We start from the raw sequence: 25,653 nt of genomic DNA, 5'->3' as shown, positions 1-25,653 counted from the left end.
ATGCTATTCAAATTTCATGGTAATGTTAAATTCTTAAAGTAAAAGTGACATTCTCCTTAATCTTCATTTTCATCCTTTTACTTAAATTTTTAACATTACCATGAAATGACTCAGGATGTTTGAGAGTGGTTTCGGCCTCATTGGATTTCATATGGAGAAAATAGAATTTTAGATTTCATTCAAAATCCAGCAGACTTATCAGTTTTTCAGGATTTTAGGATTGGAGGATTGCAATGTTTCCATTGAATTTTGTCATGTATTAGGGTATGGAACTCGTATTTAATCAAGAGCACCAATCCCTCTATGTACCTTGATGTTAGTGACATTGGTTGTCGAACTCCTCTGGGATTCGCTCCCAAACTAGGAGCTTCTGAAAATATCGCTCCCGCTCCCGTTTTCGCTCTCGCTCCCCACTTTCGCTCTTGCTCCCAACTTCCAAGTAACACTGAGCCAGATGATGTTGGAAACTCTAGCAATAGCCAGTAGTACTGGTCATAGACTTTTGTTGTAGAGGCCATTTATAGCCTCCTTGGTTATGTGTTTTTGTTTTGATCTCTATATCATCATCGTGTATGTATTGGACAATGCATTGGGTGCCATTTTGATATAATGGATATATTCATGAGCCTACTTTGATCATATGTTGTCTTCTATCTATATTCTAATGCTGTGTGTTTGGAAACATGAATGAAAATCTTTAAAATTATGTGTTTTTATAAAAAATAAATATTTAATGTATTTTTTACAACGACCGAGTCATTGAAATCGAGCCGGCCGAGTCGATACCGAGTCGGAGTCGGAGTCGGAGTCGACCCTCGGCCGAGTCGGAGTCAGAGTCGGAGTTTTAAAACATTGCAATAAAGAAAGACTTTGGGGTTAAAAATTTTGCTGGTGTTACTCTTCTGGAAATGCTGTAAGATCTTTTATTTTTCTGCAGAATTTTATTTTCAGTCATTGATAATAGCTTGATGAAGATTGATTCAGGCACAGGTATCTTGTCTGATCTCTAGGGTTTGAATGATAGTTTAGATTCTGAAATATAATGGCAGGTATCTCCATTTGATCTGGATTTCACTATCGTTTTTCCCTCTATGTTAATGGTTGATTTTAAGCTGTGCAGGAAATCTTAGTTTTGAGTTTACCGGGCGTTAGGGGAAGTTCTCAGCTGAACCAACCAACTCCCGGATTGTGTTTTCTAAAAGAGCCCAGCCAGTTCTTGATCCCGGGCTTATCATTTGAAATTTTTTATGAATGCATGAAGGGTTTTCTGAAGCATCTCACATTAAGTTTAAAATTCTGAAAATATTACTGTGGATTATTGACAAATCTGGCTGCTTAAGAGTCGAAAATCTATGAATGCTGTAATTTAGCTGGTTCTTAGGGTTTTTAGGGTTTCATTTATTTTTATGTTTTCAAGTTCCGGCTGTTTGTTTTCATTGTTTTCAGGTTGCAGGTACAGGTTTTCAATCTTTCTAAAGAGGGTCAGCTATCTGCTTGCTGGGGTTTCATTATTCGCAGGAAGTTTGTTCGAAATTTTTTTTATGTGCTGCCCTGGGCCTGCAACAGGCTCCCCATCAATTTCCAACGCAGCCTGTACGCTGCCATAGCTGCAAAAAACAAGTTGTTGCCGTCCATCTCCTCTGTGCAGTCTTTATTTCATCAATTCTTCGTTGTTCTCCAAGCTGCCTAAACCCTCATCACTTTTCCCCCTTGTTGTCTGCTAAACCTGCAAACAAATATTGGAACCCGTGGCCTCTGCATTGATTTTTTCTGGGCTCCACGCAGTGATTCTACTTCTGCTGCAGACTTCATCACATTCGCCCTTCCACGCACACCTACAAAACTCATCAAATCTGCGTATTTATGTTGCAAGATCCACGCGTGAGCACCATCCTGCCTGCCTTCACTCCTTACGCTTCTCCAAAACCTACAAAAGTCTCTGCGTCATCTCATCCTTCAACAAACCTGCAAATCGCTACCTATTTCTCCACACGTCCAGCCTCCTTTCTCTGCGTCGGCTCCCTTCAACTCGCTCTCAGCTCCTTCCACGCTGTGTATTCACCTTCTCTTTGCCTACGTCAAGCACCCTGCCACAAACCTGCAAAACAATTAACCAGCGTGAGACCCTTCCCATCTGCCATCGATTTCTCCACGCATTTCCTTTTCTCACCGAGTTGTTGCCTCTCTGCTGCGTTTTCTCTGCAATCTTCGCTGCCATTAAATGTCCAAGCGTACCTGCAAACAAGCGTTTTGATTTTTTTGGTATGTTCTGATTTCATAGAGTTAGCGTTGATAGATTAGATTTTCCCAGCTCTTTCGTTTATTTATTCTTCATAGTTTCATTCACGTGTTTCGTTTTATTTTTGTTCATGGGTTAGATTTTTTTTTTTAATTTTTATTCATTTAGGATTTAATTTTAATAATAATCGATTTTCATTTTTTAAATTCGTTGTAGTTGAAGTTTAGTTTTGTTTTAGTTTTTTTAATAAATAAATAAAATATATATATATATATATATATATATATAAATATAAATATAAATAAAAAATGAAAACAAAAATTTCGATTTTAAATTTCTTTTTTATGTTTATTTGATTTAGGTTAGCTTAGATGTTAACTTTTTTTTTTTTCAGAAGAAAAAGCATAATATATTCATATAAAAAAGATTACATAAAGCAAATGCAAGAAGCATATGCAGAAACGTGGTCTCAGCCACATACAAATCTGTTTTAAACAGATCACCAAATATAGCCCCGAAAGGCAACAAGGCAAACCCATCTATAGGGTGCAGATATGGCACCAAAGCACCAAGCAGACAAGCATCGGAAGACAGCGCAAGATCTGACCGCCCAATACATAAGGAGAGGCACGAAATGAGGAAGAGAGCAGCAATAGAAGCCACTCCTTCCCCGCCCCCTCAAACTCTCCACCCGAATCAGACGAGAAACAGAGGAAGAACACTGCCTCAAACATCCGCATCTGCCTGCAGAAAAGACCAACGGAAACATCCATAGAGGCGGCACGAAACAGAGCAAAGCACCGTTGTTCCCTCAACGCTCCAAAGGATATTCCGCGGCCAGAACAAGCCTAACTGCCGCCTAGAAGGAGAAGACCAACCGGAGCAGAGGCGACACCGGGGGCAGAGGCGGCAAGGGAAGCCACCTCGCCCCCGCTCGGAGAAAACTAAAGAATCAGAAGATGGAACAAGCCTGCAGGACGAAGCCCCCTCTGCTTGCCTCTCGCCGCTTGTCTCAGGAGAGCCCGCTCCTCACGCCGTACGCCACTCGCCTATGGAGAAACCCCTCGGATTCGCCGGGGCTCCCGGATCTCCTGCTCGCCGCTCCTGCGCACAACCCTCCTACTCCTGCCGGTTCCCCTGCTCCTGCTCCTGTCGGTTCCCCTGTTCCTGCTCCTGCTGGTTCCCCTGCTCCTGCTCCTCCCGGTTCTCCCGCTCATGCGCCTGTTCCCTCTCGTTCCTGCTCCTGCTCCCTCTAGCTCACCTCACCTGCGCACACCCGCTGCCGGCTCCCCTGCTCCTGCTCCTCCCGAATCTCCTGCTCGTCGCTCCTGCGCTCACCGCACCTGCCGAATCCCCTGTTCCTGCTCCGCCCTGAAAAAACGCCAGCCTAAACAAAAAAATCCTTCCTCTCGCTCACTCCTCCCGCGCACACCCGCTGCCGGCTCCCCTGCTCCTGCTCCTCCCGGATCTCCTGCTCGCCGCTCCTACGCTAAACCGCTCCTGCCGGCTCCCCTGCTCCTGCTCCTCCCTGAAAAGTCCCAGCCTGAACAAAGAAATCCTCCCTCTCGCTCACCTCTCCTGCGCGCACCCGCTGCCGGCTCCCCTGCACCTGCTCCTCCCGGCTCCCCTGCTCCTGCTCCTGTTCCCTCTCGCTCCTGCTCCTGTTCCCTCTCGCTCCTGCTCCTGCTCCCTGTCGCTCAACCTCTCCTGCGCACACCCGCTACCGGTTCCCGTGCTCCTGCTCCTGCTCCTGCTAGATGTTAACTTTATGTTTAGCTATATTTAGATTAGATTTGATTTTAGTTTTGTTTCATTTTTAATTTTAAAATATATAAAAATTTAAAATTTAAAAAAGCCATAAAAAGTTTTCTATTTTTTAGAATTTAGATTTTCCTTTTTTATGTGTATATGATAAAGTGTTAGTTTTAGTTTTAGATTTAAATTTTATTTATTTAGATTTCAATCTTGTTTTACTTTAAACTTAAAATTTTATAAATATATATATATATATATGAAAAATAAAAAATTCCCAAAAATCATAAAAAGTGATCCTTAGGCCTTTTTTAGAGTTTTGTTTAGATTTTTAGATATTAGTTTTGTTTTATCTTAATCATAGAATTTTATTTAACAAAAACAAAAATTATAAAAAAAAAAAATCATAAAAAAAAAAAAATAGATTTTAATGGGTTCATATTTTGTTTAGATTTATTTGATTTTAGGATTAAATTTTAATAATTTTGAGTTTCATTTATGTTTACTTTAGTTTAATTTTGTTTTATTTATATAAAAAAGTATAAAAATTAAAAAAATTTGAAAAGCTTAGCTAAAAATTGAAAAATCATTTTGGTGTCTTTTTGTGGTATTTTTCTATAGCTAAATGCACTTAAATGTTTATTTGAAGTTAGCTATGTGAAAGTGGTAACTGGTCAGCATTTAAATTTTATGATCATTTTAAGCATTTAATTTTTCTTTAGAAATTTAATTGCTGCATAATTATTAAGGCATTGTGCGTTTGTTGAACATCTTGCATCACTCGGGATATTTCGATGATAAATGATTGTTTTACATGGTTTATACTTCTGCAACATTTAATAAATAATCATTTAATCATTAACTCCATAAGGCACTGGTCTATTAACTTAATAAAATCAATTAAGTGCTTGTTTCCCCTCGTGTCTCCCAACCCAACTGGTTCACAGTTGGTCATCCATTGTCCCATAGGGTCTACCCCCCTTAGCCGCGGGAGACAGGCTTAAACGGAGAGATCGGAGATCAGGGTGACAGCCCCCGATCTAAGCGTTGTCGTGATAATCTGTGCAACAACAACCCCTTTTGCTAAACTTGAAACCCTTTTGATTCCAAACAACAGTGATCTTCCAGTTGCCTATGCCTTTGACCTTAGCTCTAATACCATGTTGAGAAATCCATTAGGACAACATAGTCATGATTTCTCTTTTTCTTCACAGTTATTTGTGATATTCTTTTAATTTTTCTTTTTGATTATTCTTATGTTCTTATCATCAAATAAATGCCAGAAACATGAAGATCACAAACAAAAAGATGAACACAGGATATAGGCTCCAAGCCAAGGCAAAACCCCTCCAAGGGGAAACCCAGAAAGAACTTCTCTTCTTATAGAATCAATTCAAATGATACTTCCAAGACCCAAGACCAAAACAGGGCTTCCACCAAGAACCAAGCAAGCCATTAAACAAGGTCTCCAAATGCAGCAAAGCAAGATCTCACCAAAGCAAGGCTAGTCTAGCCTTTCGGCCTCCCAAAGAAACTTAGCTATTCATCCTACACTTTTCAGAACTGAGATGTGCATAGAAACCCTAATAAACTCGCACATGTGAGATGCAACAAATAAATTTCAGACTCCTTCACTTCGCTAGGGTTTTCTTAGTCTTCCAAGACCTTTACACTCTTCTTCTACTACAGATCGATGACAAGAGAGATGTGATGGATGTGTGTAACAATAGATCAAAGTTCCTCCTTTAAATAGCCTTTCCAAGAGGCTCGAATAGCCCTCTCTAGGTTGACTTCATGTGGTTGGCCGACTTGGTCTTGGGAGTCCTTAAGATTTTTCTAGAAACAAAAATAGTAATTATTTTCTTGTTACAGGTGCCCAATAGGGTCTTTTACAAAATGATAATGACTCTTTGACTCATGTAAACCCTAGGAGCATTAATAAAATGCTTTACCTAGATGACAAATAATATCATAATGAAACCCATGCTTTACAAATAATTTTCTTTTTTGTTCTTTACATATCTTTCTTCTTTTGATATAAGAAATACATCATGACTTGAGTCAAATGACAATTATGAAGACCGAAACTAGTTACATTTCCAATAATAACATCCATAAACAAAATAGCAAGAGAAAGGCCATTGACGTCACAGAGGTGGTTGATCTCTTTGTTGCCCTAAGACCTAGGTTGCCTAGTGAGTCTTTACACTAGGCTGCTAGATTTTGCAGTAACATTACCAACAGCGAAATTTTTCACTTTTATTTAGCTGGGTAGATTGGAGACAGGACTATTTTGGCCATTTTCATGTTTCCTGAGGCACTCCACAGATCCCAACGCACAGGGCTCTTAGTTCCAGAATTCATCAAGAGCTCAAAATCATTTGCATGATGCATAATTGACATACCACATTGAAATTTTGGCAAAAGAAAGATTTTAGAGGTGAAATTTACCTCTAAAGGAGACATCGGCTTGTAGTACATCAAAAAAAATGGCTTGTAGTACATCAAAAAAAATGTGCCTAAATATATTCTAAGTTGCATGTTCTATAATAGGCCTTTTGGAGGAAATGCCTTGCCTTGTTTGAGCTAGCTGAACCATGTTCTTAAGTACCTCTCCTTGGCCTATCCTTGTCACCTCTAACCCTTCGACTTGACATATCCTTTAGGTGACCTAACATAAGGAAGCCTCCCTTGTGGTGCAAATCCACTAAAAAGCAAGAAGAAGTGGTTGTGGTGACAGTGAGCCATGCCTCATAGTGTTGTCACTTAGTCTAGCTTTTGTCTTGTAAGACCTACTAGATTTTGAGGCAACACCAATCCTTAGGTACTATTCTCTCCCTTGATCCATTAGTCTGGGAAACCAACAAAAGAGGGATCATTGTTCTTGATATCCTCTTGTCATTGATATTCCCTTGACTCTATTGCCCTTGAATATTGGCATTGATCTTCAAATCTTTCCATCATCAGTATTTTATTTTCTCTTAAACTCAACTTGATCACTAGGTTTATTTATGATATCACCTTGCTCGTTGTTACATAGCCCTAGTGACTTTTAGGGAAGCCCCCTTGAGCTGAAGGACACCAAGCCTAAAGTGGCAAAGGTAGGTCATTGAGGTGACGTTGGGTGACCCATTGAGGTTCCACTTGGATTGTATGGTGTGGGTTGGAGCATTTACCATTCTAATGTACAATTTGATTGGCAATGAAGACCTTTCATCCAATCTACATTGGTGAACCAATGTGTTGAATTTAACAAAGCCAAATCCTCCTCACCAGCTCCTACTAAGACAGCCAAGCAATTATCAAGTAAAGTATATGTCCACTCTTATAAAGCTACAGGCTAGGAAAGGCTCTCATAAACAGCAGCAGGAAGCTCTCATGCTTGAGACAAAATTATGAACTCTTTCCATGGCATAGTTATTTTTTATTAACTCTTGTTTGTGTTCCTCTTGTGAAAAAGCTCAAAAGTAAAAATATAAAATCCAAACAACATAGAAGCCCTTCCCTTTAGCCAAGAACATAAAATATAGGAAAATAGGTGATAAAGGAATTTTTTCTTTACCCTTTTCATTGTGACCAATGGTGGAGAATGGGAGGCAAAATCAGCATTCTAGGGAAACATATTCGTGAAATCTCCCCTATCACACTTGTGGTTATCCCAGGGTCATGTGAAGGCCCTCAAAGTTAAACAATTTGGCCATTAGTATTTTATGTTGTGGACATTTGACTAATACACCAAATGATTTTAGATCGTAAACCTTAATTCAAAACATTAATTATTTAAATCATATTTGGGCACATCCCTCAACTAATAGGTCTCTTGCATTCAAGATTCAGTTCTAAAAATATTGGGATGTTCACTTATGACAACTCAAAAATTTATTTACAAGAATTCAACTTTAGGTGGGAGGAATCTAATATTACAACATATACAATGAGACACTAAATTAAAATATGCAAGAATAAAAATAATGTTTCCGTGATACTGTAACTGACACAACATGAATGGTAAAGCGCATGAATCTAAGGCTTACCCAAAATGTGGGAACCATCGAAGAGCACTGTGATAAAAGAATCTGCATTGCATCAAATTCTTATACATAAGTTCAGTCTACTAATACTTGGACATCAAATAGACAGTAAATTTTTAAACAATGCAGAAAACTCAAGTTTAAGATTGTCACAAACATAAATTATTCATCAATAATGAGTATAAATTAAAATAAAGATGGATTCTAACTGGCAAAATGTTTCAAATTCTTATGCATTTTAGATCACAAAACGAAAATGTGCTAAGCTGCTAAATTAACTTTGCTAATAAGTCACATGACCCCTCTCAGCTTCATCATCTCTCCTTCTCCCACTGACAGATGCCAAAAAAAAAAATATTGTCCTGATCAACACATCATAACGTTACACGTTCTAAATGCAGTTGCCATATAGGAGGAAGGCCTTCACTAGAATATATAATACAAAATGCTGATATTTTGACTTTTATGATAGATGATGTACAGAAAAATATGTCAAAATGTACATAAAATATAATGAGAATAGTGGGAAATAAAAGAGATAGAATAAGAAGAAATTTCACACTATCTAACAAAAGAAATGTTAAGATTGAATCTATGTTGCACAAAACATCTAGGAACCTGGTGTTTTGTGTTGTACCGGTACCTGAGGGCCGAAACACGGGTGTCGTACCGTCATATATGAGAGTTAATATAGACTTGGTTTTCCTTCTAAATTGTCATATATGGGTCGTATTCCTTTTCTTCTTGCAAGATAATGTGTTATTCACTTATTTCTAAAATATATATAATATATATAGACGTTTCAGCCAACATTTCCATTTTTAGGAGGTGACGTTTACCCGTTTCGGAAACTCTGAAACATTTCAGTGTTTTGTGCAACATAGGATTGAATCTTCACATATAGAATTTTGACATAAAGATAAAAAATCTAAAAAGAAAAAGAAAATCACATTAGAAGATGTAATGGTTCATTAAATTAGGCAAAAAATAAGGTGTTTCAATTTATGGATCTTATAATAGTTTTACTAATCAATTGCTATTATTTTATGCCATAGCAATTCCGCAAATTTCACTTCCGTAAAAATGATAAAGACACCCCCACCCTTGGGTATCCTTGGATCAATTCTTTACTAAAACACAAATTGTTCAATTGGCTTAATAGTTGATTTTCGGTCATTACAAGGAACTACACACACTTTTATTAACAATGGTCACTTGTGGCATTGACAAGCCATTCATATATCAAGGTCACACATTCCAATTGTAAAAACTATAAGAATTCTTTCTAAGTAATCCAAGTACCAACACAGATTGCCCCACCAGTGATGACCTTAATTTTTACGCATGCCATGTATTAACCAATCATATGGGAAGAGGGTCATTTTTGTGATTTTCATCACATGGCAAAATTTTCAGGATAACATACAAGGTTGTTGATGGACTCAAGGTATACACCTTCTCTATTGGCTTGGAGATAATGTTGTGCTTGCTCAAGTTGGTGTTTTGGATTGGAGGATATTCATTGCTCCTTTGTGATGGATTGTCATAGTTTGGTTCTTTCTTCATGGTTGCAGATCTTTGGTTGATGGAGCTTGATGCCTTGATTGATAGTTGTGGGATTCTCTTTGGTGAAAGGGTATATCATTGGTGGGGGATCCATGATTATGTTGTTCATCCTAACATTCACACATATGATTTTGGCTTATGTTGGAGTTCAATAAGGGCCCCTATTACCCACCACCAATGGGCGACACTTTTTCTCCTAGATTTGTCTTCAGCCGACAGCCAACAACCACCAGATAGCTTGATGTGCCATTATTCTCTACCACTTGAGCCAGCGATTACACCCTTGCTCATCTGTTATGATTGTATGCTTGAAGATGGGCCTTCCAACCCCAAAGGTATGACTTTTCATTAAGTAATTGGGTGTTTATGCTTGCTTTTCTTGGGCACATTGGCACATGGACTAGTGGGGGGATTCGACGGAAAGAACGAGCTTTGAATGTACTCTTGTTCCCTTACCTCAACTTGGGGGTTAATCTTGTACCCTAGTCATGTGGGATCTCCCCTATGGGCTACTAGCTTTAGGAGTGGCACTACACCGGAAACCCTAATTTTGGTTGTGTGGTCTCGTTTCCCGAAACCATATATTTCACTCCCCTTCGCTCATTACAAACCCTTTCCACATTTTTCCCATTTGGGTCCACATTTGTCCTATAATAACCCACCTACAATTACAAACAGAATGTGAATATTATCATGCATACAAGGCATCCATATGATAGCTACATATGCATGAACTGCATGTATTGCACTAGTATATATACTAGGTAATATTGGAAAAAGTCTAAGTTTAGGTTGATGAATCGATTATCGAAATAAATTCCTAACTCACTAGAATATAATAAATATATCGAGTGGGGCCTTGATATGTGTACCACCCTTATATACTTATATATATGATGTAATGATCCTAAATAGGAAATACAAGTGATAACAATAAATTTTCTATGCAGCAAAATACAAAAACGAAATATTCATCAAGCACTCACAAAAAAACTACAAATGAACAACTTCTAAGCCATTTGATTATATTTTTGCAAGTCAAATACAATAAATAGTGGAATGGTGCACCTGGGCTTGTCTCAATGGACAAGCAAGACCAAACCTAGGTAGGAAAATGGCTGAGCTGAAGGCTGCCTAGTTGCTGCACCAATCTGCACTGCGCTGCCTAGAAAACTGTTGCACTGTTGAATTTCCAATGGCTGGAAAGTGCACTAAAACCACCCAGAAATTTATATGCTTTTAACCCCGAACTCCTTGGTACAAACCCAAAAAAACCAAGAAGGGAATTTGGCTAGTTTTGATTTCTGTTTTTCGACCCCCTTGGAGCCTCACCCCAGCTATGGCTGCCAAATTCAACCTGCTAGAAACTGCCTGCAAATCCCTCTGCAAACTCCTCCAAAATGTTGGGTTCACCCCTACTATCCAACTCCTAACTTCCCGATGAACTCTTGGCCCGGATCAGCTGCTCCCAAACACCACGAAATTCTGCTGAGTGGCCTCTGCGTTGTCCCTCTACCCAGAAATGCGAATTGCTGGTATGCTGGCTCAGCTAGCTGAAAGCTCCAGTGAAAATGCCTACCCAATGCTGCTACCTCAGCTCCTTGACCTCCCGACAAGCAATGAGATCCCTGTTGGTCTCAAACTCCCTCTGCGTGATTCCTGGCTACCCAGAAATACGCACTCCCCTCTCTGCGTTGGTTATTGATGTGTGTTGCTGCCCCAGAACTCCTGAAAACTCCTGTAGAACAGCCTCCCTAGGGCGGGCACGGATGGTCCCCCGAAGTAGAGGTTGAATCTCCCACGTGAGAGACTCATGGCTAAACAGCCGATAGACTTGCTAAACAGCAAAGCGTACAGATGAGTGTTTGTTTGCAAATGTCAAAGATACCAAATGGAGGCCTCCAAGCTCTATTTATAATTGCTAGTCCTCTCCCTTGGTGGTCCCCACCTTCCACTAATAAAATATTACTTTGCCACCATTCTTCATTAAAATAATAATTTCCACTTTTCTCTCACAAAATAATATTTTCTCTTTTTTATTTAATATCACCAAAAATTGGCAAAACTCCTTAGTGAATTTTGCACTCACAAAAATTGGGAACATTACATATGATTAATCCTTTAAATCAAAAATATATCTTAAATTTATTTAATTTATAATTAATTAAAGTAAGTAAAATAATTTAGGTAAATGTTAAAATAAAGCAATTTATTTAAATATATAAATAAAACAATTTAATTAAATAAGAAATTAAAATTTAATAAAATATTAATAAGACCTACAAGTAATGAACCATTTCAAACAATTCATTTCAATTAAAAAATGTATAACCGCCTCCATCCAAAAGGAAAAGAAGGGTTGAGAAGGTAGGAGAGTGACAGTGAAGAGAAATAGGAAAAGGTGGAGGGAGGAGGCCGATAACAAGGAGGTTGGGAGACGATGGAATTAAGCATATAAGGGAGGCGAGGAGGCCATAACAAGGGGAGGATTTTGTGAGTTTTACAGAGAGAAATTTCTAACAGAGCCACAAACAAAGAGGGAGATTGACTTTTATTTTTCTTGGGGTTTTGGGCACAGAGGGCAAAGGACTTGTCTTCTAGATCTAGAGACCATATAGGTAGACTCCAGATAGGTTGGGAGGAAAAGGGCGGTTTGGTAACTGTGGTAGCAGGAACAACAACAGTCTAAAACACCTTCACTGGTTTCCAGGTATTCTTCTGTATTTTATTTAATTCCAATTATAAATTTTACTGTCTGGATTGACAAATTTAAGTTTAAGGTACAGCTCTGGAGTTTGTTTAATTTGTAAAAAAAAATGGGCTTTACAAATTGGTATCAGAGCTAGTTTTCAAACCCTTGGGATCTTACAAGCCCTAGGAGTAACTAATCCCTATAGTTCTACATCAGCATCCACCGATTAAACTAAATTCAGCTTGCAGCTAGGTTAGCTCCATATAGTAAGTCTACTCATTTTCCTTGTCTGAAAATGATCTATAATGCTTCGAGTGTGCAACTAGCAAATATTTATTTAACGTTCACTGACTGTAGCCTTTTATCCTTGCACCTCATTAGACCTCCAAGGGTTTTACATGTCCATTGCGTCCACAAGGTGTTAGCCTCCCCCTCACCTTGTCCACACTTTGGGTCGGGCCAGGAACGATGCCTCGAAGGATGATGCAGCTAAAAAGAAAGATAAAAACATAAATTTGGCCACTTACAATAGGAAATATACCACAAAATGCAAAATATGGTCGAGACATAAAAATTTAGCACGTGGACAAAAGCCAACCATCAGCTCTACCCTCTATCATTATCATCATCACCTTGGTTCCTAGGGCCCCTAAGAGTGTCCACTGAATCATTAAGGAATCAATGGTTGTCCCAACCCCTAGTGGGCAATGAACTTTCCAACCTTAAGGGGGAATCATTGCTACATCATACACATCATGCTCTCATCCTTTGGAGCCTCGAGCAGTAAAGGCAAGAAAAATCAATAAAAGGCAAAAGGCATATGAATAAGGGAGGGAAAAAAAAGGTCGAGCCTTCGAGGTAACTCATGTACCACGATTGCTCCCTCCTACATTCATATACCCATGGTTTGGGATTCCCTCATTCTAGATTCACTTATACAATGGCATGTGGCTTGGAGCCTTCCCTATTGCCCCACTCTATTCCATCATCATTGCACATGACACCTATCATTTGATGGATGTACCATGGACCTGTCACTCCCTTAGAGGTTGAAACCACCTAATAAGGTCTTTATTAACCTCTCTTGTTGAGCAAGGAAACACTTATACGTTTTAAAACCCATTTGGAAAGGCATGCCACTATGAAGTGTCCACCTTTGCCCTTGATTAACAAGCTTATTTACTCAATTGCACAGGCACTAATGATAAATTGTACTGGAAGGTGAGGAGACGCATTGGATTTTATACAAAATTGCAGATGGGCCTTCATCTTGGACTTGGCCTCCCTAAATGGGATTTGTTACCCACCACCTGTGGGTGAACCGTATAAGAGGATTTTTTCTCCTAGATTTGTCTTCAACCGGCAGCCAAAAGCCCCTTGCAACCACCAAATAGCTCAATGTGCCACCATTCTCCGCTACCTGAGCCAGTCATTGTGTGCCCTCACCTATTTGTTATGATCGTATGTTTGAAGGTGGGTCTTCCAACCCCGAAGGTATGGCTTTTAATTATGTAATTGGGTGATTATGCTTGCTTTTCTTGGACACATTTAGACATGGATTAGAGGGGGGATTTAGGGGAAAGAATGGGCTTGGACTGTACTCTTGTTCCCTTGTCCCAACACGGTGGTTAGTCTTGTATTCTAATCCCATGGGATCTCCTCTATTGGCTACTTGCTTTAGGAGTGGCACTACATGGGAAACCCTGATTTTGGTTTCGCGGTCCCGCTTCCCGACACCATATATCTCACTCCCCTCCATTCATTATAACCCCTTTTCACACTTTTCCCATTCGGATCCACATTTTTCCATTGAGTCTGTTGTCGCACAAAGTGTCTAGGCACCGCGACAACGCTCAGAGTAAGGGTTGTCACTCTTATCCTTACTCCATTTAGACTCTCTCCTAGACAAGTCAAGGGGGGAGTCCCTAAGGTGAATGGATGAAGATAGCCTGTGGAACACAGGTTCTAAGAGACTTAAAGATGAACAACTTGATGAATGAAAGACAAGTCCAGGTTAACTAAGATGAATAGATCAAACAATTAATACGAATAAGACACAACCACAAGATAGAAATGATTATAGACCAGTGCTTTTATATTCAATTAACCAAAGACTAAATAAAAACAAGTTATCCAAATCAATTTATAAATGCGGCGAAAGTGACGATCATGAATGATTAACTGTAAACGCCCAAAACTTTATCATGCAATATATTCTAACTATTAAATCCTATGAAGAATTATGAAATTTAAATGCTAAGCAATGATTCCAGATTTAAAATGATTTTCATTAATAACCCAGATCTAGAATTTATCTTTCTTGTCTAGTCAATGATTTTAAAACATTAATCGCACTAGACAATAGAGAAATCACTACCACAAAATTTTAAAATTTTGCACTTAACACACAAAAAGACACCAAAGAACTTCAGATTAGAATTTGATTATTCCTTAGAAAATTAATTTAATGTGGTAAATGAAGAAATTAAATTTTTAATGTGACAAAAGTAAAACAAATCAAAAGGATTAATAAATTAAAATTTTAATGGGCCATAGGCCACATTAAAAATTTTAATGTGAAAGCGCAAGTCCTCTTTTGATTTAATTCTTTTACGAATTTCAAAGTCACATAAATGAATTTTTTAATTTTTAGATTTTTTAATGTTTTTGAATGTTTTTTGAATTTTTGTTTATGAAACAAAATTAAAATAAGAAGAAGACGAATCAAAACAAAATTAAAGTCATATAAAAAAATTTAAAACAAAAGAACAAAATCAAAACAAAATAATGGAGAGACTAGAACCAAAAAGCAAAAATCGAATTTAAAATAAATCTAAATCTAACCAAAGTAAAGAAAAATTAAATCAAATCAAATCAAATCAAAAGGAAAGAAACTAAAACCCTAACCGCATACCTAGCAATAAAGCAATTAAAAAAAATAAATCGATTGTTTTGTTTTGTTGTGTGTATGCAGGACAGCGGCAAAGAGAGGACCTTGAGGGCAGAAGGTGACGGTGGCAGCGTGAAGGTAATGGAGACTGAGGGCATCAGAAGGGAGGAAGGAGTAGGCAGCCAAGAGAGAAGAGAGAATGGCGGATCAGATTAGGAGGGTTGGAAGAAAAGGTTAAGACGCAGGTTGATGAGGCAAAGCCAGGGGAGGAGCAGTGAAAGGCAATGGAATGGATGTTTCTCGAAGATGGAGGAAGGAGGGCCACGTGGGATCATGCAGTAATGAATGGATAACTGCATGCAAAAATATGGAGGAGCTTGATGGCAACAGCAAGGGAACAGGTCGACAAGGAGGGCTGAGAGCAGGGATCTACGGATGGCAAAGATGGGCGCTGGAAGAAAGGGCGAGGGAACTTAGGCAGCCGATAGGAGAGGAACCATATGCGAAGGGGCAGCAAGGGATAGGAAGGATTTCGAGCAGCGTTCTGCATGTACCAAGGAAGTCGACTAGGGTTGTAGTTTTGATGGGAGCCGCGGATTAGGAGATGAGGGCAATGACGAAAGCAGTGAAGAGAGGGAGAGCTCGATGGAGAAAATGCAAGCTATGGTAGCCGCAAGGGATTGCAGCGATGGAGAAATAAGGGGTTTCTCAAAAAAAAATCAAAATTTGCAACAAATCGAAAACCCCAGGCAGTAAAAAAAAATTCAAAATTTTCCAAAGAGAAAAATGCAGCCAAAGGTTGGTATCTCAAACCCTTAAAAAAAATCTCAGAAATTTTTAATTAAAGTGATATTCTCCTACTTCAGATCTGTTCTTGAAAAACTTATAAAATCTCCAGATTTAAATAGTTTTAAAACCCTTGGACTGCAAAAAAGTTGAATAAAGTGTCCCTGCAAAATGATACTGAGGCCAGATCTTACCCTCCAGGGATTAGATCTGGCTTCAAAGAAAATTTCCCTTTAGATCTACAGCTGCAAAAAGAAAAACAAAACACCCATAAACAATATATATAATGAAAAAATCCCGAAAACCCAGATAAATAATTACAAAATTTACAAATTGCAGGCTCTAATCAGCCAAATGTATCATTATGATGCACAAAAATTAAAAGATTTTTTAAATTTTAGAAGGAGGTGCTATCTCGAAACCCTATGTGTATCACCAACAAAATCTTATGATAAACCCGGAGCTAATTTAGCTAGGCTCTTCAGAAAACAGGGATCGGGAGTTGGCTGGTCTAACTGAAAACTTCCCCTAACGCCCGAGGATTTAAAATCAAGATTTCCCTACAAAACTCAATCCAGCCATCAAAACAAAGCGAGAAAATAATAATAAAATTTAGACAAATAGAGAACCTCCTATTACGTTCAAAAATTAAATTATTATTTAAACCCCAGCGGCTGAGCAAGATACCTGTACTCAAATCACATCTTCATCTCATATCATCTTTTGTGTCTAAGTTAGATTTATGTCCAGGTTGTGACTCCACTTCCTTTATCTTCTACAGGGGTGTGTACTAGGAGGAACCCAAGCAGCTTGGCTAATCCTGCTCCGGATCCTGAAAGAGCTCTCAGAGCTAGATTAAACAAGCTCTCTTCTCATACACTCCTTGACAATCTTGGCCAGGAAGCTCTATGTGACATCCATTCACTCTTCTTGAATCCCCTCGTTCCAAACATCATGGATATCTATGAGCCTCTTAACTTTGTTAACATCCAAGGTTATCCCCATAACCTTCCTAATAACGGTCTACACAAGTTACCCGCTTTCCAAGGAAATAGTGAAATCATTGTTAAAAAACATTTATATGCTTTTCAGACTTGGTGGCTAAATTCGCTCATGCTCATAATTATGAGGATGTGCAAATGAAATGCTTCGTCTTGACCCTTGAGCAAGATGCTATGGATTGGTTTAGGGATAGGCCTGATCATATCAATGATTCATTTAATTCCCTCCTCAATGCTTTTAGAGAGAAATTTGGTGATAAGAAAGAAGATCGATTTCTAGCAAAAGCCATTAGTGTCATTAAAAAGAAAGAAAATGAGACGTGTGAAGAATTTAATAAAAGGTTTAATGATATGCTTAAAAAAATATCTACTGATTACAATCCAACTGAGAAAATGTTTCTAGAATATTATCTCGATGCTTTCAATCCTGACACTTCTTATGAGCTAAGAAGGACCAAGCCTAGTGACTACAAGGCTTGTCAAATCACAGCTAAAGAACTGGAAAGAGACAAGGCTTCTGACAAATCTGAAATTCCTGGGTTTGATAGATCTGTTGTTAAATTAAAAGAACCTAAAGGAAAAGAAAAGGAATTTGAAGAAGAACCTATGCAAAAATTGCTTAAGAAGTTAGAAAATATGGAGTTAAATCAAGCTAGGATGATTGTTGATCATGCTAAGGAGATAACTACATTACAGTCTAGGTTGATTCAAATGGAAAGAGCTCAAATGCAAAATCATCAACCTAAGGGTCAGGATAATAATCGAAATAATTGGCAAAAAAAAGGTCAAACCAGTGAGCAGAGGCCTCCTAATCCTCTCGAAACTAATAATCTTGTGGAGGATACCCCGCCTTACTGTAGGGCCTGTGATGAGCTTCATGAAGAAGCTACTTGTCCTGTTATCAAGAGAATCATACATCATGAGATGCTTAAGACAAATAATCAAATAAACATGGTTGGTAAAGAATATCATTTATCGCAAGAGAATTGGGAAGAGGTCAAGGAAAATAGTCAACCCATCAAACCTTTCACATCTTCATATAGCATGAATAATTTGGTTCAAGAAACTGATGTCTTGGTTAAACTTTTTAGTGAGGAGCCTCCTAAACGAGTTCTTGAAATTGCTAAGGACAAGTGGCTAACCTATCAGAGAAGTCAAGATGATAATCAAGTTAATTCTCAAAGTCTTAACCCCAGATCAGCTTCTGGTATGAATATTGATTTAGGAGGTTGGTTTAATAACTCTAAAGTTTTGGTTCTTGTCACCAAAATAGTGAATATCCCCTCCCCGAAGGCCAAGTTGCTAAGTGCTATTGGCAATACCCAGGTGAATGCAACTCAAGAGGAAACTCATGAGGCTTTCTACTAGGATGCTCTTGTGTATTTGCAAAGTATGGAATCTGATAACAAAGGGCATTCTCCTTTTTTCATTACTTTGCTTGTTAATGATTATCGGTTATACAATTGCATGCTTGACTCTGGTGCTTCTGCTTGTGTGATGACTAAGAGAGTCATGGAACAGCTTAACTTGAGGATATCTAGGCCTTACTATAACATATGTGCCATGGACTCGATGAAAATTGAAGTTCATGGGTTAATTAAAGACTTACAAGTCCATCTGTCTGTGTACCTTGATATCATGATTGTCATGGACATAGTTGTGGTCGACGCGCCTGATGCTTGGGGCATGCTTTTGTCTAGAAAATAGGCCTCTGATTTAGGAGGAAGCATTCAAATGAATTGGTCATATGCTACAATTCCTTCCCCTAATGGTCAAGGATTTCTTAAATTAAATAGAGTGCCCAAAAGGAGATTCCATGTCGAAGATCCTAAAATTCCCCATAATGAGATAATATGTTAACGACCAGACCCTGGGAATCATGCTATTTTATCTAATTCAATGATTCACGTAGAGGTCAAGGTTGATAAAAAAGAGGGTGACTTAAAAAATAAAGTTCGACATTTGTACTTTGATGGTGCAACATCTGGGCATGGTAAAAGTGTGGAAATTGTCTTGAAATCTCCCCATGGTCATTTTTTCAAATTTGCTAAATATGAAGCCTTGTTGTTGGGTATTGAAATGGAAAAAACTTTGAAAGTCAAATTGTTGAGTATCAAGGGTGATTCAGATTTAGTTATCATGCAAATAAAAAATAAATTTACATGTAAAAATCAAAGATTAAGAAATTATAGAAATGTTGTGTGGGATACCATGGAGTATTTTGATGCCATCAATCTTGAAACTATCCCAAGAGAGCAAAATATTTTAGCTGATGAGTTAGTTGTTGTTGCTTCTAACATGCAGTTGTCCGATGTGCACAATTTAACATGGCACATTTGAAAAGAGGCCTACAGATTTGCCTGAAAGCAAGCAAATGCTCAGCATGCACTACATTGAACGTGTTTGATGCCATGGGGCATCCTTTGTGTTGTATTCCTAACCCTACACCCTTTTATTTCAGTATTTCATTTCGTAGGTAGATTTATGTTTTTCATGTTATTAGGATAGTTAAAAAATGAAGAGCTTATATCTTTCCTGTGCTTAATATTATATGATGATTTTTGGATGGATGCTACTTATGTTATCTTGTGTGTTGTGTGGATGCAGATTCTGGATTCTCACATTCCTTCCGTGCAGCAACGGTTCCCCAAGTAGAGCTAGATGTTGACCACTACGTGTCAACGACCCATAGCAGTACACCCCCTTTTTTCGTAAAAGGGATAGCGCCTAATCGATGTGTCTGTGTCGTTCAACTATCATCATCAGCATGATTTCCAAAATGTTATGTAAACCCTTTCTGCATGTATATAATGTAAATAATCTCAGGAGACCTGTGTCATGTATGTAACGATGTAGATAAACCTATCTTTCTAGTGACGATCTCCATTCTAGGAGGTTTTTCGTCTCACCGATCCATCCTCGAATGGTCGGTAGAGTTTTCCCCTCCAGTGTTACCCCAAAGCTAGAATGGATTTTGTCGCTAGTGTTGATTTGTGGTAGCATCGAATGTGCTCTAGCCATGAAAATTGGTGGAGAGGCTAAGGGACATAAGATCTCCAAGACCCAAAAATGGTTTGGGGAAATTCCACCCGGTTGGAGAGATATTAAAATAAGTAATATTTTTAATGGGGTTACTAAATCTAAACTTAGGAAAATTAAAATATTAATGGGTATTAATATAAAACTAGGTGAGAATGTTCTAAATACATGGATCAAGCCAAATCTAATCTTAGCCATTCATTAGAGACTTAATCTCGGTCGTTAAAGACTCAACAGGAAAAGTATAAGAGAAGGCTTGAGGGTCAGTTGGAGATACACCAAATTGATCAGTCAGTTCGATTTTTTGGAGCAGGGTTTGCTGAGAGAATCGAGCTAGTGATCTGTTGCAGCGAGGGGCAATTTGGCACGAGGCCGAGAATACATAGCAGAGGCAGAGATAGTGCCAGAGAGACAGCGTAGAGCCTGGAGAGGCTGACGCAGAGGCAGTTGGGAGCTACGCAGAGACTGAAGAGGCTAGTGTGGGTGACGCAGAGGGTCTGAGAGCTGATGCAAAGGTTTCAGTAGTTGCGCAGAGGCTAGCAGCGTTGACGCAGGGCCAAGAGGTAGCGCTGGAAGAATTTTCGTGGGGTAGACTGAGTGTTGGTGAGCCGGGAAGGGTGACGCAATCCCTGCAAAGTGACGCAAAGCAGTGGGAGCTAAAATTGTTGTTGTGGGATCGTTCACCCGGTGTTTGATCAACCGGAATATCTGTCTCCGAGGAGAGGTACTACTGTCGAGGGCATTCTCTATTGGGTGAGCCATTTCTAGCACCCTAGATGTATTCAGAAACTGCATAATAATAAAACTCTCATATGTGCTGCACTATTTTCCCGCATTGGTTTCTTCTGGGGATGATTGTCCAAAAATAACGGTGTCCCTTGTGTGTTTGTCTCAGTATTTCAGTTGTTGATCTGTATATGAGTTAAGGTTGCATTTGTGTTTATTTCAATATTTATATTTATAAATAACTTGTTAATGGAATGAACAAGTAGGAGAAATTAAACCAAATAATGCAGTAGGGATTTCTAATGTGTCAGACTTAGAAATGTCAACATGGTATCATAGTGTTGCAGATCACAAGAGGACTGAAGGCATCAGCAATATCGGAAATTTGCAATAGTAGTAGATGTCCCAAGAGACAGAGTTGCTCCTAAGCAGAAGGCAGCAAAGAAGAAGTAACGTAGAGGGTCTGCGTCATCATTTCGAGCCAAGGAGAGGGTCAGCACAGAGGCAGAAGAGGCTCATAAAGAGCTACGTCATCCTACTCTGCCAGGTAGGATTGATGCAGTTGGCCAAAGGAGCGATTCAGCCTTTGCTGGGATTGCACAGAGCTGGAAGGCTCAGTTTCTTCAGTTGTCGGGGCCTAGGGAGCTGTGGGCAGATTGTGGTTGGAAAGCTGGTGGGGTGTTGTTTCTGTCGAAGCAGAACAGTACCTAACGGGACAGAACCAAGGTAGAGGGAGTCGCTACCTTGACGGATTTCTAGCCAAGAAATCCAGATCCAAGTTGCAGTTGCAAGGAGGATTGGAGAGGAGCGATTCGACATTTGGCGGGAGGATTTCCAGCAGGGAAATCAAGACTTAGAGGGAGATTTCCAGGAGGGAAGTCGAAACTTAGAGGGAGTCCAGAAGAGGAGCGGAAATGGCAGTGAACGGGGTGAGGGATCAGGACAGGTTAGACGGGGCTTCAAACTTTTTCATCTAGAAGGCCAGGATCCTGGCAGTCCTAGATCGACATCGCATCAAGGACTTTGCCTTAAGACCCATGGCTATCCCAGTCGACCAAGCTGAGAATGAGAAGTATGAGGATGCAATTGCGAAGGCAAAGTGCATGATCCTTGACGGGGTCAAAGATCATGGCGTACCACATATTGTTGAAAAGAACACAGCAAAGGAGATGTGGGATACTTTGAAGACATTGTATCAAGGCTCTTCCGTGCAACAAAAGATGCTATTCGAAAATCAGATGCAGTCATATCAGATGCAGAAGGGAGAGAAGATAGATTTGTTCCTCCTTAGATTGCAGGAGATTCGTGACCAACTTACTTCTGTAGGGTCTGTTAGTGTCAGTCTTGAAAGCCCTCCATCAGTGATCAAAGCTCTTTGCATTTGCATTAGTAGGTGTCTCATCAGTGTCAAAGCTTGCATCCCGTTAGGCATGCCATAACCCTGATGGAGGAGCTGGTCTATTCATACCCCTCTTGGCTTTGCTGGATCAAGTCATATCAGTCATTGAGTTTGTCAAGCTTGTCTTGTTTTGTCTTAAGGTCAAAGGTCCTAGGTCTAGGGTTTTGGTCATTTGTCTCAGCAAGGTCATGTCTTTGAAAGTCCTTGAGTGACCAACAAGCCAGAGGGAGGATGGTAAACGTGTTTCTTTGATATTCTCATTGTGTACAGTTCATTTTTAAACTTGGATTTAAAAACTCTGTTTTTAAAGCCAAAGTCATGATAAATTTTTGTAAAAAGGATAAATTTTCAAAAAGTCTTCAAAAAGGCAGCAACAACCCTGGTCCCCTTGCCACAGTCCTTCAGATGATCTACCTGCAAGAAGAAGCAAGTCAAAGCACTCAAAAAGTCAAATTCAGATAAAGGAAACCAAAAAATCAGTGTTTTAAAAAGTGTCAAAATAGACTTTATAAAGTGGGTTTATTGATGAAATTTTTTCAAATGAAGATTATAAAAGGTCATATTCCCTCCTTTCACTCTCATTGTGCATTTCAAAGCTTGCAAGAGAGGTTGTGAGAGAGTGATTGGAGAAAGGGCGAAATTACAGTGATTTCGGGCAGTTTGGAGGTGCGCGACCCGTTCAAGGAGGTGCGCGACCTGTTGGGCGGTGCGCGAACCGTCCAGACCCTTCCCGCAGTGCAAATTTACTACAGGCGCGACAGTTGGGCGGTGCGCGACCCGTTGGGAGGCCTGCGCGACCCGTTGAGCCGCTGGCCTGTAAAACTCAAAGAAATTCCCTAATTTCTCTTCAAATCATCTACATTGCTCGAGGTAGGGTCTTTACTCATTGTTTTGGAGGTTGATGATGAAAATAAGGTAGTATGCTATGATTTTAACCTCGCATTATGCGAATGAAAGGACATAAATGGCTGCTTGTTAATGTTTGTAAAATGCTAGGGTTTTGTGACTGTTTAAAGTGTTTTTTGTCCCATTTGGTTCCTTCCCTCTTTTCCCCTTTCATTCACAGTCATGCTTTCATCTCTGTCCCATATTATTTGTACATAAAATGTAAACTTTTTCCCCCATCCCTAATCTATAAACCCTACCCCTCTCCCAAGCACATAAAACCCTAATTCCCTCTACCATACACATGCAAAAATAAAAGCAAAAATAAAAGATACATTTGCAAATAAAGAAAAGAGTCATGTGAAAATAAATGTTGTTGTATATCTAAAGTCATGTACATAACCCCTACATGCCCTTGACATCCCCTTGTACATGAAAACCTTCCCTCTATGTTAAAACAATGTACATGTACTCCTTATCAAAAAATTTGCCTTATGATACACATGAACTCCTATAAGTAAATTTGGTGTATGGTTTCCCTATGTCCCTATTGATACATGTATGCTCCTTCCATGTTTACTATCACACATGTTTTTTGTCCCATATACAAACCTCTTTGCAAATGATTTCCTAAATTCAAATACATGTTCCTATAAGCATGATCATTTGTAAAATTTCCCTTGAAATTCCCTGTGATTTTCATGTATTCCCATTCCTTGTTAAGAAGTTCCCTCCCCTAACATTCCCCTCATGTTTTTCCCCTTGAAACAGCATAGAGTTCAGCACTTTTGCAGGCAGAGGCAGCAGTTCAATTTGTCCTTCAGTTTGTCCACTTTGCTCCAAAACCATGTCAGAAACCGAAACTTATGAGCAAAGTGATGACCATTCATCATCTACAGAGGTTGAGGAACAGAGGAGGCCTCGTAGAGGAGGTAAGGGAGGACATCATAAGCGGGAGGAGCCTACTTCTTTGGCAGAATTACAGGCCTGTCCTTTGGCAGTGAATTGCTTCCAGTACATGTCTTGCTATCAGTTTTGTGAGAGGATATCTCAGATTCAGCATCATAGAGAGTTGGCCCGCTTGTTTGTCTTACACCTCCATGATGGACATGTCACTCTTGCAGGGGTGAACTTCACATTCACACCTGAGGTGATCTCACAGGCTACAGGGATACCAAATGTGGGTGAGGTGTGGCCTAAGCACAGATTACTTGATTTTGTTCACTTTGAGCCCTATGTCCGGCCATCATTTGTGAGACTGTTGACGGGTGTTTTCCCATTCAGATTTCTTCGGAGCGAGTATGCTCCCCTCATGAGACTTATTATGCATTACTTTACCTGTGAGGGCAGATTTTCACAGGTGTATTCATATCACATTCGCCTTTTGATGCATTTCACCCGAGTGAGGATAATGAACCTCCCGGTCTTCTTGTTTCATAACATTCAGAGGATGGTGCCCATGTTGCAGAGGAAGACCCCGGCTCAGCAGTACAGGAGCCTTTGCCATTATGGTTTGATTCAGCTCATAGTCTCACATCAGTTGACTCAGCAGGGCATCTCATGGGAGGAGTTCATCTCCCGTGAGTTTTTCACAGTGCCACCTCAGCCACATCAGGAGGCCATTCATGAGGAGGGAGGACCATCTCAGCAGCCTGATGCTCCCGTCACCCGACATGTCAGCTCCACTCCTTTGGTCACCTATCAGAAAGGCCCAAGGGCCTTATTTGCAGCAGCTAGGCGAGTACTATCTCCACAGCAGGTGGAAGGGGTCTCGCTTTCATCTTCAGATCAGCGAGTGTTATCTCCACATCAGGTGGAAGGGGCCTCGCTTTCTTCACCAGCACAGGTACAGCAGAGGGGCAAAGAGCCCATGATTCATGAGGATCCGGTGATTGATCTTGAGGCCAGTTCTCCTAGCCAAGAGGCAAAGGAGATCATTCAGCATCTCAGGGCCGAGAATGATGTTTTGCAGAGGAGACTTGAGGGTGCCCAATGGACCATCACCTACCTGGAGCAGCGGAACAAACAGCTAGAGGAGGAGAAAGTTCTTGATGAGCTATGGAGGATTCGTAGTGACCGAGTCCTAAACCGAAGGAGGCCCGGTGATCCTTTGCCTACTGATCGTGAGTCTATGCTCATCCAGGTCAATGCACACTTAGAGAGGCTGTTGGCTAAGGCCAACCAAGAGAAAAGACTGCTGAGAAACATGAAAAATCACTATTGGGCAAGGATGCATGTTTGCAAGGCTAAAATGAAAGTTTTTCAAAGGAGGTTGACCGAGGCACTAAAACGGAGAAAAAGGCCGAATCCACTCCGTATCTTGGCTGAGGCATCCCTCAAGGATCATGGCACTCACTAGCATCATCTACAGCACAAATCCCAAAAATTTTGGAGAATTTTGGGTAATTTTGGTATTTTTTGGAAATTTACAGGTTTTGGCTTCTCAACGGGTCTCACCCCTGGTGAGACCCTTTGTCATCGTAGCTCCGTTTTGCACAAACTCAACATTTTTGGATTTGTCATGTAAAGTTACACATGCCTATGGATGGATTTGAGTTTTTATGGAGTTTTGGGCCTCCAAAAGGTAAAAATACAGCCAAATTTTGACTTTCTGCCCCTTTTTTGAGCTGCAGAAGTAGTCTTGGGA

General features: G+C 39.7%; 1 protein-coding gene across 1 annotated transcript in view; it reads right to left on the bottom strand.

Annotated features, from left to right (window-relative positions):
- The window catches only part of LOC149143082 (Metallo-hydrolase/oxidoreductase superfamily protein), a 332,415-nt gene that overhangs the window by 184,051 nt on the left and 122,711 nt on the right, over window positions 1-25,653 (bottom strand). The window contains exon 4 of the mRNA XM_089448872.1: window positions 8,026-8,067. Coding sequence (XP_089304998.1) covers window positions 8,026-8,067 — 42 coding nt within the window. The remainder of the gene's footprint in view (window positions 1-8,025; window positions 8,068-25,653) is intronic.

This window comes from Pinus tabuliformis, chromosome X (genome assembly GCF_031772625.1).
Source record: "Pinus tabuliformis cultivar Carrire ecotype Pingquan chromosome X, CPIR1, whole genome shotgun sequence".
In the NCBI taxonomy this organism is placed as follows: Eukaryota; Viridiplantae; Streptophyta; class Pinopsida; order Pinales; family Pinaceae; genus Pinus; species Pinus tabuliformis.
The sequence above is the reverse complement of the archived record's forward strand: the minus strand, read 5'-3'. Positions and strand labels throughout refer to the sequence as shown.